Raw genomic sequence first — 14,285 nt, 5'->3', positions numbered from 1 at the left:
TAAATGCAATCTCTTCTAGTTTTCTTAGCTCTGTATATTTGATCTGTTCATACATGTTGCTTTCTACAAATATCTATTGATCTTTGGTTGGTTGCTTATATTTACAAGAAAGACACTAACCACTGACTAGAAACTCTGCACATGTATATGATTTATAGACTATGGCCTTCAATAAATGGTGTTCTGAATGGGATGTCTCCTTGGGAAACCCCTGATAGCAGTATCTTTAGTTTTTTCTCTTGGCTGGTCAGATTCCTTAGAAAAGAATCACTTTATATGATTCTGCTCTCTTGCCTGAAGGACATAAGCCTGTTTCTGTTTTAGGAAGTATAGGGGTAAAAAGGCTGGGAGAGAGGGGCAGATCTCAGCATTTATTTTGTAACTTTCATGTAATCTCCATGAATTTTGTAGGATATACTTATCATCAATATAGGATTCCTCCATCCAAATACCCTCTATTTTATCCACTCCAGAGAATAAGTCTGTAGTTTTCTACCAGAATGGTTATAGTAGTTACCTATTGTATGGAATAGGTAGAGAGAAGGTAAATAGCAGTATTGTACATAATCAACTACTTAAACATTATTTCAGCAGGTCCTTCTAGCCACACCTGTCCCCATTCCAGAGGTGTCATTTTCTGAACCTTTTTAGATGACTGCAGCATAAATCAAGTGCTTCTCCAGTTTCCATAGCCAGTTTAGGATCTATGAGATTGGTTAATCAGTTGTCAGTCATTATCTACTTCTTAGCTTCCAAAGTTTTGTTGCTATTGACTTTTCTCCAGTTCTCTTTGTTCCTCTACACTTAGATGTCTTTTAAACATAGCATTGAGATGGAGCAGAAATTAAATGTGGTCAGCCTGGTGTCTATTTCCAAAAGTTCTAAATAACCAGTTTTTTAAAAGTTAAAAGATACGTATATTCATATTTTAAACTTAATTCATGCGATCCTCTTTTTTTTTTTTTTTTTGGAGACAGAGTCTGGCTCTGTCCCCCGGGCTGGAGTGCGGTGGCCGGATCTCGGCTCACTGCAAGCTCCGCCTCCCGGATTTATGCCATTCTCCTGCCTCAGCCTCCCGAGTAGCTGGGACTACAGGCGCCCGCCACCTCGCCCAGCTAGTTTTTTGTATTTTTTAGTAGAGACGGGGTTTCACCGTGTTAGCCAGGATGGTCTCGATCTCCTGATCTAGTGATCCACCCGTCTCGGCCTCCCAAAGTGCTGGGATTACAGGCTTGAGCCACCGCGCTTGGCCCTGCGATCCTCTTTAATTCCTATTTATTTCATACCAAATTGATTTTTTACTCTTACTAAGTAACTTGGCCTCAAGTTACCTATTAATCTGAACTTTTTTTATTTTCTTCCTTCTGCCTCACAATTGTTCTATATGTCCCCCTGTTCTCTCAGACCTCACTACTGTTGTCTTCATCCCATCCAGCCTCTTCTGGAACCTTCTGCATCCCAGAGATACGCTAAATGACCTCATTTCCATTTATCTTAATCTGTGTGCTCCTTTAATTGCCTATCTGTACGTCTACCTAAGTTTCTTAAGTTTAAAAAAAAGTGCTCTTCATCTGATTTTTTTGCTCTCTATTTTCTCCTTAACTCTGTCCGACTTAGTCTTATATGTAAACTCTTTTGAAAATCACCTTCTGAACAAAACTGCCAACTCCTTCTTGGTCATAGCCTATTTGACTACCTCCTTTCCGTTGAAACCCATTGCTGTGTTGTTTTTTAATTCTTCTAACTCTTGTCTTCTTCTCGTTTAACTGCTCAGGTTTTTCCCTTCTTGTCCCTCGTCTTCAACATTTTCCTTACATGTGGGCTTCTACTTCCTTAGGCTACCTAGAGAACAGTGCAGCTAAAAGTTCATATTTACTGATTTTCAAGCCGCTTTATTAAAAGTGACAAATTTTAAATAATCATTTTTATGACACTAATAAGGTTTACCTTCTAATATTTAGGCAGGTGCTGTAAAGGATTATATTAAGATGATGCTTCAGAATGATTCACTTAAATTTCTGGTTTTTGCTCACCATTTAAGCATGCTGCAAGCTTGCACAGAAGCAGTCATCGAAAATAAGGTATGTTGCTATTTTTTAATTAAATACTTTTTAGAATGCATATTTTTACTCTACTAAACATCAGTTGTAGTCTCATAATTGAGGAGTTTTTTTGTCTTCTTTAGATGATGGTATATAAATTATTACACATTTTTCTTGAAAATTATATTAGTATTATATGATAATGATATACTATTAAATTTTCTCTTTTCTTAACTGATCTCATAATTTTCCACTGACCAAATTATCTGGATTGATTAAAGATATGTTGCCATGATAGGCTATAATGTGAATTTCATTTTTGTTCCTGGATATACCATTTTAGAGTGGTGTAGGTGGTTAAACGTTAGACTTTCTATTTACCTGCATGGTGGCCTTTGAATGTGGGTGACATAGAGAGGAAAGAAAGAATGAATTTGGCCAATGTTAGTACCCAGCTGCAGTCATACCATTTAAACTTCCAGGCAGTGTATGGAAAATGATTATTAAAATTTAGTGTAGATGTATTTGAAACATACAGCCCAAGTAGTTTATCAGGTTAGCTCCATCAAGCCATGTGGCTTTACTGCATCTTCTTAGGTCTACCTTGATTTCCAGTGGTCCACCAGTGAGTGACAGCATCTTCCTTTGTTTCTGTCAAAGATAAAAACTTAGCATACATTGTTTAAACATTAGTTAATATGTTAATTAATATTACCAAAGAAATACTTCTAGTATTTCCTTCATAGGAAGAGTTATAATAAAGTGCTGTACATTAAAAGGTACTTTCTCATTGATTATGTAGTTTCTGAAAAACACCCTCTAAGAGTTAATTAACCTTAATATTTTTTAAATGATTGGGCAAGAAATTAGATTCCTAATATTTTTCTTATTCTGATTCCATTATACCTTAAAACTACTGGGATCAATTCAAAGTATAGTAGTCTTTTTTTCTTACATCCATTTTACTGATATGTTTAGAATCCCATTTAGCTTTACTAAGAGTTAAAAATGTAGATATAGGCCAGGTGCGGTGGCTCACACCTGTAATCCCAGCACTTTGGGAGGCCGAGGGGAGCGGATCACCTGAGGTCGGGAGTTCGAGACCAGCCTGACCAACATGGAGAAACCCCGTCTCTACTAAAAATACAGAATTAGCTGGGCGTGGTGGCACATGCCTGTAATCGCAGCTACTCGGGAGACTGAGGCAGGAGAATCGCTTGAACCTGGGAGGAGGCAGAGGTTGCAGTGAGCTAAAATCCCACCACTGCACTCCAGCTTTGACAATAAGAGTGAAACTTCTTCTCAAAAAAAAAAATAAAGAAAAAAAAGATATTCATGGGGTTGGAGGTGAATTTTTCCCCAACTCTCCCTACCCTGACAATGTATTTTCTTTAGAAAGACCCTCAGAGGATTTTATAATCTTCCTTAATGGCTATTAAATGGTTCACTGGTCGATGTATACTTGCTCTTTGAGGACAGAACATTGATACGGGACATTCTCTTTAATAATTAACTTGGATATTCCCTTATAAGAGTGAATATTCATATGTTCCAACTATTTAAGGGTATATTTTCTATAGCAGTACATATATGAGTAAGATTTTTTGAAATTTAGGACTTACTATTTTTAGAAGTTGGATAATGACTTCTTTTTAGCTATTCTAACACATAGTGATAACCCCCTTTTCTCAATTCAAATCTTTCTTAAAGACAGCAATGTTCAGTTTAACACTTAATGTTTCCCTACTTTTTAAAAATGTGTGTGGTTGCCTCAGTGCCCCACCTCACAGAGATGACCATATCACATATTTCTTTTAAGTTTAATAATGTGTAAAACCAGAATTCAAACGATAGATTAAAAGCTCTATTTTCTGGCTGGGCGCAACGAGGCAGGTGAATCACGAGGTCAGGAGATGGAGACTATCCTGGCTAACACTGTGAAACCCCGTCTCTACTAAAAATACAAAAAATTAGACACGCATGGTGGCGAGCGCCTGTAATCCCAGCTGCTCGGGAGGCTGAGGCAGGAGAATGGTGTGAACCCGGGAGGTGGAGCTTGCAGTGAGCAGAGATCGCGCCACTGTACTCCAGCCTGGGCGACAGAGCAAGACTCCGTCTCAAAACAATAAAAAAAAATAAAGCTCTATTTTCCCAGTTAATATTTGAGATATTTCAGAAATAAATGTACTACTCTTCATGAATCCATAATTTATGAGCAGAATCATCTTTCTCTTTTCTCATGTCTGGCTTTATTTTCACTTTAGAATTAGTGATCTTAAAACTTTAGAGTTAGTCTGATCCGTGGTTTAAAGTTGTGTGTCAATTTACGTAGAATTTTACTGAAGACAACATTAGCTTAATTCATAAAAGATATGTGGAGCTTCAGCTATATACAAGGCATTGCCCTTGACATTGATGGGATAAAGATGAATTAGACATAGACTCTACCCTCAAGTAGCTTAAAAAATTAAAAAAATAAGAAATTGTTATAAGAAGCTATTAAAAAACTTGGTAAGATTCTTCTTGTATAACATTTACCAATCTGTCATCTTAACCAAGTTCTATTTTGTTATGTGACCGTAAAAATAAGCTGTAAAATATATAAAATGAGATGGGTACCTAGGGGCTTGTCCTAATTTTGCTGTTTCCCTTGTTGATGCTAGACTCGTTACATTAGGATAGATGGAGGTGTTTCATCTTCAGAAAGAATACATCTGGTTAATCAGTTTCAAAAGGATCCTGACACTCGTGTGGCTATCCTAAGCATTCAGGCTGCTGGCCAGGTAAGAAATTTTCAATGAAATGTCATTGAAATAAGAAAAAAGGCCATTCACTATAACTTTGGTTTGTAAACTTATAATTTTCTATCTTGATGCCTTGTGTAATAAATATTAATTCTCCTTCAGAGAGTTCCAGAAAGTGTAATAGAAAGAGGTCTTGACATCTTTGACACAGATCTCCTAAATTTTCAAGGAAAGTATGTCTTTGAAAGAATATACTTTCAAAGAAGAGTAAGAAGTGTATAGTTAATTTGATTGTAATCTTTTTGTGTGACCTTTTTTCATTCCTTTGAATTTGTATAGGCTTTTCTCATACCTGTCTCATATCCAACCCTTCACTTACTTGATTAGATTTGAAGGCAAGTAAACAGAAATTCAGATTAAGACTGACTTAAATACACAAAGTTTAATTCTCTTATGTAGACAGTCCAGGCCTAGCATGATGTTTGCACAAAGTCCTTAGGACCTACACCCCTTCTCGCTTTCTGCTTTACCACTCTTAGCAAGCATCTCTTATCTAAAAGGGCTGCTAGAGCTTCATCATATCTGCAGTCCAAGCAGCTGCCTGAAGAAAAGCACACTGCATCTCACTGTCTTGTAGTTAGTCCCACAACCACACCTAATTTCAAGGGAAGCTGGGAAGAGTATCCTTTACTCCACGTAGCTCCGCTAAAAATTGGGTGTTACGTTACAAAGGAATAAGAGAAGGATGGATATTAGGGAAAGTAATGGCAGTCTCTGCCACAGTAGATAAGACGGGATCTTCTGGACTGTTTTTCTGCTAACATTCTAAAATATTTTGTTGTAAATGTCTAAGCTAGGATATTTAACATAGGGAAAAGTAATTGAGCATACTGCTGTTCAACCAAGCTGATACATGCCAAAGATCTGCTTTTACTCAGCTAATTAAAGTATATAAAATTGTATACAGAGAGAAACTTTATGAGGATGAAGCAGTTCCACAATTCACTGGGAGTTCTAACCTAAAGGATGGTTGTCTCAATGCTTCCCTCACGTTCAGTTAACCTTCCAATAATCAGAGTTATTTATCTGTTAGACTATTCCAACCATAGAGAATATCATCAAAAAGGGCTTAGAATTAGAAATGAAGTACTTAGAGCTGGGGAGGTGCTAAGTAGGAGAAAGCTAGACGGGAGAGTCTAGGACCTTTTGAAATTAATAATGTATGAGGCACTTACATTTTATTCAAGGCTGTTTCTGAAGACCTTATATAAATCAAGACTCATATACTTGAGGACTGATATCTCCATAGGAATAAAGGAAAGTAGAAAGGTCTTTGTTCTTGATACTGTGAATCTTACATTATAGTTTAGCAGCTACTTAGAGTGGTATTGATTTTGCCAGCATATTTTCCCTTTATGCTTGTATAGTCAAATGATGCTTTTTATAAAATTAAAGATGTCTCTCTTTAAAAACTACTTTTTATTGTTTCTGCATTATTTCTAATATTCTGTGGCATTTTCAGTCCTAAATAGCAGCACAGTTTAATATGTGTCTCTGTATTTTTATTACCTCTAACTTCTTTTCCAGAGACTGATTTTCAGTAAATTTTTCAGCTTGAGAACTAGTACCACCATTTAATTAATGCTAGCATGATTTTGTTATGTGACATGAAAATATTTTAAGTGAAAATAACATATCAAAATAATAGGAGTCGCAAAAGTCACTCACAGAAGTTAGGTGCGTGTGAACAACAAACAGCACTGATTAAATAATACTCTGAAAAAATGGCAGATATTTCTGTTTACCACCTAATGTCATTTTACTGCTATATGGCTATAGCATAAGCATGGTTCACATTTCATTCAGCCTACCAACATTAAAGTCATGCATTTTTTGACACATTGTTTAGTTTGACACATTTTTTAGTTTGAGGGTTTTGCATTATTTCATATAGTGATTATAAAGCAAGACTTAGTTAATATTTTTATGTCACACTATTTGAAATTCATGAAAATGCAGTTGTACAGAAAATGCAATTGCATTGTATATATTGAGACATAGGCAGTAAATTTCAGCTCTTTGGAATATAACATGAGAAATATCACAGGAAGAAAATGGTATAACCAGAGACATTATTTTCTTGCTTTATAACATGACAGTGTGAATTAAATGAAGAGGATGTAAATGCTGTCTGCCTAGTTGCTATAGATACCATATGTTGGAAATTGTATTCTCATTTATAAAGTATTTTATTAGATTTTCCAGTGGTAATGTGAATCCGTTCATCATCAGAGAATAAAGTGATTTAGTTTATATACTTCCATCAAGCTGACTTTTGAAATTTTGAAATACCTTTCAAATGTGTTTTCTGTAGTTCACCTAGCTATGCTATGTTGCATTAAATATTCTTCATTTGTCTTTCATGAATTAAATCTTAATTTGGCCTAAAATAAACAACTAGTTTGTTTTCAAGTCCTTCAGTGTTGTCCATTTAACATGTTCAGAAAGACTTTATTATATATGGCTGTATGTTACATTCTCAATTTATTTGCATCTCAATTTATTTGCTTTATTTCACTTAGGGATTAACATTTACTGCGGCAAGTCATGTTGTATTTGCTGAGTTGTACTGGGACCCTGGACATATAAAACAAGCAGAAGACCGAGCTCACAGAATTGGCCAGTGCAGTTCTGTGAATATTCACTACCTTATTGCAAATGGAACTCTAGACACCCTTATGTGGGGAATGTTGAATCGCAAGGTAAAGCTTGAATTTAAATCAAGTTAGCAGCTTACTTATTATTAACCATAGCCAATTGAGTTAAGCGGCTGAGTTTTAGTGTTTTCAGGCAAAGGATACTTAAGTACATCAAGATGATGAAAATAATAGAGACCAAGTTAAGAAAAGGCTTCAATAGTAGTACCTTGCCTGCTCTCCTCGGTAATAAGAGAGGCATGAATTTCCACGTATTCCTGTTATCTTCCAAGCCCTTCTACTACATTAGAGGGACAATGATGGGGTTGGCCAGCAAGGAAACATAATGTCGCGCCATTGCACTCCAGCCTGGGCAAGACTGTGTCTCAAAAAAAAAAAAAAAGGATTAGATGATTTCTGGGTTAGTTTGTTTGGGCAGCCATAACAAAGTACCATAGATTGGGTAGTTTACAAATAATAGAAATTTATTTCTCACACTTCTGGAGGCTAGAAGTCTGAGATTAGGATGCCAGTGTGGTTGAGTTCTGGTGAGGGCCCTCTTCCAAGTTGCTGATCACTGCTTTCTCACTGTGGAAAGAGGTCAAGAAAGCTCTTTGAGGTCTCTTTTATAGGGGACTAAGCCCATTCATGAGGGCTCCACCCTCGTGACCTAATCACCTCCCAAAAGCCCCACCTCTGAACACCACCAACATTGGGAGTTAGGATTTTAACATCTGAATTTGGGGGGGATACAAGCATTCAGCCCATAGCACTGTTTTTCAATTAAGTGTTTTTAAAGCACTGAATATAGATATTCAAAATGGCCAATCATATGTTGGTTAAGTTTCAAAGCATATAAATATTAGAATAAAAGTTTTTATGAAGAAAGTGAATAGTATAACTTCTCAGGTTAGACCTTTTCTCATTAAGCGTGGAACCATTGACTGGGTAATGAGTTATAGTTTTGGATAATTATTGCTATGGTTTGAATGTTCGTTCCATCTACAACTTACTTTGAAACTTAATCCCCACTGTGGCAGTATTGAGAGGTAGGCCATTAAGAGGTGACTGGCCTTCTTTCCCACCCTCTTCTAAAAAAAAGAAAAAAAGGTGATGGGTCGTGAGGGCTCTGCCCTCATGAATGGATTAATCCATTCATGGATTGAGGGATTAATGGGTTATCATAAGAGTGGGCCTGGTGGCTTTATTGGAAGAGGAAGAGAGACCTAAGCTAGCACCACTCAGCCCCCTCCCCATAAGATGGCCTGTGCTGTCTCAGAACTCTGTAGGTACCCACCAGCCAGCAAGAAGCCTTCACCAGATGTGGCCTCTCAACCTTAACTTCTCAGCTTCCATAAGAAATAAGTTCATTTTCTTTATATATTACACAATTTCAGATATTCTGTTATAAGCAAAAGAAAACATACTAGATGTCAATGAAGAGTCAAACTGTAAAATATTTTAAGGGATTTACTCTGAGCCAAATATGAGTGACAGTGGCTCATGACACAGCCCCAGGAGATTCTGAGAACTTGTGCTGGAGGTGGTTGGGCTACAGCTTGGTTTTATGCAAGGTGGGGTGGAGGGAGGCATTGGTTCCAGATCATAGGTGGATTCAAAGATTTTCTGATTGGCAGTTGATTGAAAGAGTTTATCTGGGGCCAAGCGCGGTGGCTCAAGCCGGTAATCCCAGCACTTTGGGAGGCCAAGACGGGCGGATCTGGAGGTCAGGAGATCGAGACCATCCTGGCTAACAGGGTGAAATCCCGTCTCTACTAAAAAATACAAAAAACACTAGCCGGGCGAGGTGGTGGGCGCCTGTAGTCCCAGCTATTCGGGTGGCTGAGGCAGGAGAATGGTGTGAACCCGGGAGGCGGAGCTTGCAGTGAGCTGAGATCCAGCCACTGCACTCCAGCCCAGGCGACAGAGCGAGACTCCGTCTCAAAAAAAAAAGAGTTTATCTGAAGACTTGGAATACCTGGGTTAAGATAAGGAGTTGTGGAGACCAAGGTTCTTCTTAGGCAGATGAAGCATCCAGGTAGCAGGCTTCAGACAGAATAGATTGTAAATGTCTCTTATTAGACTTTTTTTTTTTTTTTTTTGAGAGATGGAGTCTTACTCTGTCTCCTAGGCTGGAGTACAGTGGCATGATCTCAGCTCACCGCAACCTCTGCTTCCCAGGTTCAAGCTATTCTCCTGCCTCAGCCTCCTGACTAGTTGGGACTACAGGTACCCACCACCGTGCCCAGCTGAGTTTTGTATTTTTGGTAGAGATGGGGTTTCACTATATTGACCAGGCTGGTCTCGAACTCCTGACCTTGTGATCCGCCCATGTCAGCCTCCCAAAGTGCTGAGATTACAGGCATGAGCCACCGCTCCTGGCCTCTTATTAGACTTTAAAAGGTGCCAGAATCCTTAGTTAATTCTCTCCGGGATCAGGATAAAGACCTGGAAAGGAACAGGGGATTCTCTACAGAATGTAAATTTTCCCCACAAGAGAGAGCTCTGCAGAGCCATTTCATACAAAAGAAATATGTTAGGGAGTAAAAGGTTTCCATTTGTTTTAGGGCCTGCTATCTGTCATGTTGGTGTCTTATTGTTACAAATAATCTGTTTTGTCAGTCTTAAGATCTCTATTTTAATGTTAATGCTGTCAGCTTTTTCGAAATGGAGTCTCACTCTGTCACACAGGAGTGCGGTAGCAGGATCTCAGCTTACTGCAACCTCTGCCTCCCGAGTTCAAGTGATACTCCTGCCTTACCCTCCCAGGGAGCTGGCATCACAGGTGTCTGCACCACGCCCAGCTAATTTTTCTATTTTTAGTAGAGATGGGATTTCACCATGTTGGGCAGGCTGGTCTCAAACTCCTGACCTCAGGTGATCAGCCCCCCTCGGCCTCCTAAAGTATTGGGATTACAGGCGTGAGCCACTGCGCCTGGCCTGTTTCAGGTTTAATTTAGAATGCTCTTTGCCAAGAGGAGGAATCCATTCAGTTGGTTGGGAGGCTTATAATTTTATTTTTGGTTTACAAAGATAATTATATTAATAAAGCCCATGCTATGTTGGAACAGTGAGATTTTCTTAGTGGGTAGCTTATGATTTAAATGCAAAATCAAGTTACTTAGTGAATTTCAGCTGTGAGATGAACTGCTGAAAAATTCATTTACTTTTTCCTCTTGTAGGCTCAAGTTACAGGGAGCACACTGAATGGTAGGAAGGAAAAAATTCAGGCTGAGGAAGGTGATAAGGAAAAATGGGATTTCCTGCAGTTTGCTGAAGCTTGGACTCCAAATGACAGTTCTGAAGAGTTAAGGAAAGAAGCTTTGTTCACTCACGTAAGATTATATGCCTTACTGTTTTTTATTTTTTTTTAGTATCCTGAAACCATAACTTTGTATGTATGGTTTTAAATAGCAACTCTCAATTATTTATGGTATTGAAAGGAGACTTCACATAAAGCTGGAAACCCCCTTAGAACCAAAAATTAACATTATTTTCCAACAGTTTTCATACGTACTGTTCAGCTCCTCAGATAAACTGAAGAAAATTCAGAGTTCAGAAGAAAATATAGGAGGCCATCTTTATGACGCTGAGAATAGGGAAGCATATACTAAATGTGCCTTAAAACGTGCAAATAATAAAGAAAAAGATTCAGATATTTGAGTATATCGAAATCAAAGGTTTTGTTATACAAAATGTCCTGTATGTAAGTCACGCACTCAGTAAAGATATTTGCATTACAATGTCCAAAGTATTTGAAGAATTTATACAACTCAGTTAGTAAAGCGTAAACAAGTCAACAGAAAAATAGGCAAAGAGCTGGGCATGGTGGCTGACACCTGTAATCCCAGCATTTTGGGTGGCTGAGGCAGGCAGATCACCTGAGGTCAGGAGTTTGAGACTACCTTGGTCAACATGGTGAAACCCTGTCTCTACTAAAAATACAAAAATTAGCTGGGTGTGTTGGTGCACGCCTGTAATCCCAGCTACTCAAGAGGCTGAGGCACAGATATCGCTTGAACCACCTGAACCAGGAAGGCAGAGGTTCCCGTGAGCTGAGATTGTATTGTGCTGCACTCCAGGCTGGGCAATAGAGTGAGACTGTGTCTCTGTCTCAAAAATAAAAAAAAGAAAGAAGAAAAAAAAGAAAAATAGGCAAAGAATATGAGCATCAGAGGATACCTGAATAGCCAATAAACATAAAAAGAATCTCTACCTCACTAAAATAAGGCAAATTGTAAAGATAATTTTCCTCTTTACTGTTTATTAGTAAGTAATTAGCGGTCTAACAATTTCAAAGTATGTGACCCCCCCATTCCCAAAACTTGTTACTGAGTGGTTTTAGCATTCATTAATGATATTTGCATGAATCACCTTTGAAATGGTCTTTCTTTTTTTTCTGTTTTTTGAGACAGAGTCTCGCACTGTCGCCCTGCCTGGAGTACAATGGCGTGATCTCAGCTCACTGCAACCTCTGTCTCCCGGGTTCAGGCGATTCTCCTGCCTCAGTCTCCCGAGTAGCTGAGATACAGATGCCTACCACCATGCCTGGCTAATTTTTTGTATTTTTAGTAGAGACAGGGTTTCACTATGTTGGCCAGGTTGGTCTGGAACTCCTGACCTTGTGATCCGCCCACCTCGGCCTTCCAAAGTGCTGGGATTACAGGTGTGAGCCACCACGCCTGACATGAAATGGTTTTTCTAATTCCATCATTGCTTCTATATTTATTAGTTGTCATTTTTCTATAAAGAAGACATTTACCTCCCTGCTTTGAAAAAATATGACTATGGACCAGGCGTGGTGGCTCACAGACCTGTAATCCAACCCTTTGGGAAGCTGAGGTGGGTGGATCAGTTGAGGTCAGGAGTTTGAGATCAGCCTGGCCAACATGGTGAAACTGCATTCCTACTAAAAAAAATACAAAAAAAAAAAAAAAAATTAGCCCGGCATCATGGCACATGCCTGTACTCCCAGCTACTCAGGAGACTGAGGCAGGAGAATCACTTAAACCCAGGAAGTGGAGGTTTTGGTGAGCCGAGATCACGCACCGCACTCCAGCCTGGGTGATGGAGTGAGACTCCGTCTAAAAAAAAAAGAAAAAATTACTATGAACTTAGGGGTTTCAATTATTGTTATTATTTAATGTGTTATAATCCTTTACCTTTTTTTCTTTTTAAGCTTAGATCTGGCTAATGAAAGCTCCTTTAAATTGGCTCCTTTTTAAAAAAACACATCCTTATAATTCTCTGAGTGCTTCCTTGCTTTCTGGCACACAATATATAACAGGTTCACCTTAATATTTTTGCCCCAGACCTGGAATTGGCCCATTTCTTTAAGGAGCACTTATTCCCTTTACTGTGGAATGATATTTAGAAATTAGGATTTTGTTGTTGTTCCTCTGGGCTGTCATTGCTTCTAGGCTCTTTTCAATGTACAGAATATATTCTCACGCATATATAAGGATACATGCACAAAGATCTTTATTGTGTCATTTTTTAGAATGCAAAAAAATGGAAACAACCAAAATGCCCATCAATAGAAGAATGGATATGTAGATTGTCATATCTTGTAAAATGCTATTTAGAAGTTAAAGTGAATGAGTTATATTTATATGTATCAACATGATGAGATCTTGAAAACACAAAGTTGCTTTAAAAACACATAGCACACACACAGTATAGTCTATGTTTGTAAGTACATATATGTAGTAAAACATAAACACACATTGGAAGAATATATATCAAATTTATAAAATTGGTTACCTCTGGGAGAGGAGAATGGATGTGGGGAAGAATAAAAGTGTGATAGCAACTTCAGCAAAAATGTTTTATTTCTTTTATTTTATAAAAAGATTAGAAGTACAATATTAATATTTGTAAATTTTCAATGGTGGATACATAGATTTTTGTTGTATTCATTATACATTTCTATATGTAAAAATCCCCCAGTCTCACCTCTAACAAATACTATTTAGAGATTATTTATAAATTTAGTAAGAAATAATATATTAGAGAAATTTGTAATTTATAATGTCTGCTGTTTCCTACCCTTTTTTTTTTTTTTTTTTAATTCTTATTTTTTTAAAAGACAGGCTCTCTGCCTATCACCCAGGCTGGAGTCCAGTGGCATGATTATAGCTCACTGCAGCTTCAAAGTTCTGGACTCGAGATTCTCCCATCTCAGCCTCCCAAGTAGCTAGGACCACAGGCATGTGCTACCATGACTGGCTAATTTTTTATGTTTCGTAGACAGAGTCTCACTATGTGGCTCAGGCTGGTCTCAAACTTCTGGCCTCAAGCAGTCCTCCCACCTCTGCATCCCAAAGCATAGAGATTAGAAGCATGAACTGCCACCACTCTTGGCCTTCTAGTCTTTTTGGGGTAATATGGTGTCAGAGTTACAGAGAGTTTAATTTTAATTTTTCAAAGAACTGATCAGAAGTTATAGGAATAAAATTAATATTTACATTTTTTCTGATAATACAAAATTAAAAATGTAATGTGAAGTTTAATTTCATAAAAATACATTATGTGGAATCATATTAATTTTTAATTATTTGGAGGTCTAGTACAATTTTTTTCTAGAATATTAGAATATAATTCTGTGAAATATTGCTAAAAAATAGATTATTTATAATCTCATTTAAAAAACGAGTTTTCTTTTTTCTTTTTTTTTTTCTTTTTGGAGATGGAGTCTCACTCAGTCGCCAGGCTGGAGTGCAGTGGCACAATCTCTACTCACTGCAAACTCGGCCTCCCGGGTTCAAGCAATTCTCCTGCCTCAGCCTCCCAAGTAGCTGAGA

At 37.8% G+C, this 14,285-nt stretch overlaps 1 protein-coding gene across 1 annotated transcript in view; it reads left to right on the top strand.

Moving 5' to 3' along the window:
* The window catches only part of ZRANB3 (zinc finger, RAN-binding domain containing 3), a 343,238-nt gene that overhangs the window by 264,363 nt on the left and 64,590 nt on the right, over nt 1–14,285 (top strand). The window contains exons 8-11 of the mRNA XM_011937745.1: nt 1,962–2,081; nt 4,706–4,825; nt 7,369–7,548; nt 10,665–10,817. Coding sequence (XP_011793135.1) covers nt 1,962–2,081; nt 4,706–4,825; nt 7,369–7,548; nt 10,665–10,817 — 573 coding nt within the window. The remainder of the gene's footprint in view (nt 1–1,961; nt 2,082–4,705; nt 4,826–7,368; nt 7,549–10,664; nt 10,818–14,285) is intronic.

This window comes from Colobus angolensis, unplaced genomic scaffold (assembly GCF_000951035.1).
Source record: "Colobus angolensis palliatus isolate OR3802 unplaced genomic scaffold, Cang.pa_1.0 Scaffold168, whole genome shotgun sequence".
Lineage (NCBI taxonomy): Eukaryota > Metazoa > Chordata > Mammalia > Primates > Cercopithecidae > Colobus > Colobus angolensis.
This window is presented reverse-complemented; position numbering and strand designations above follow the sequence as displayed.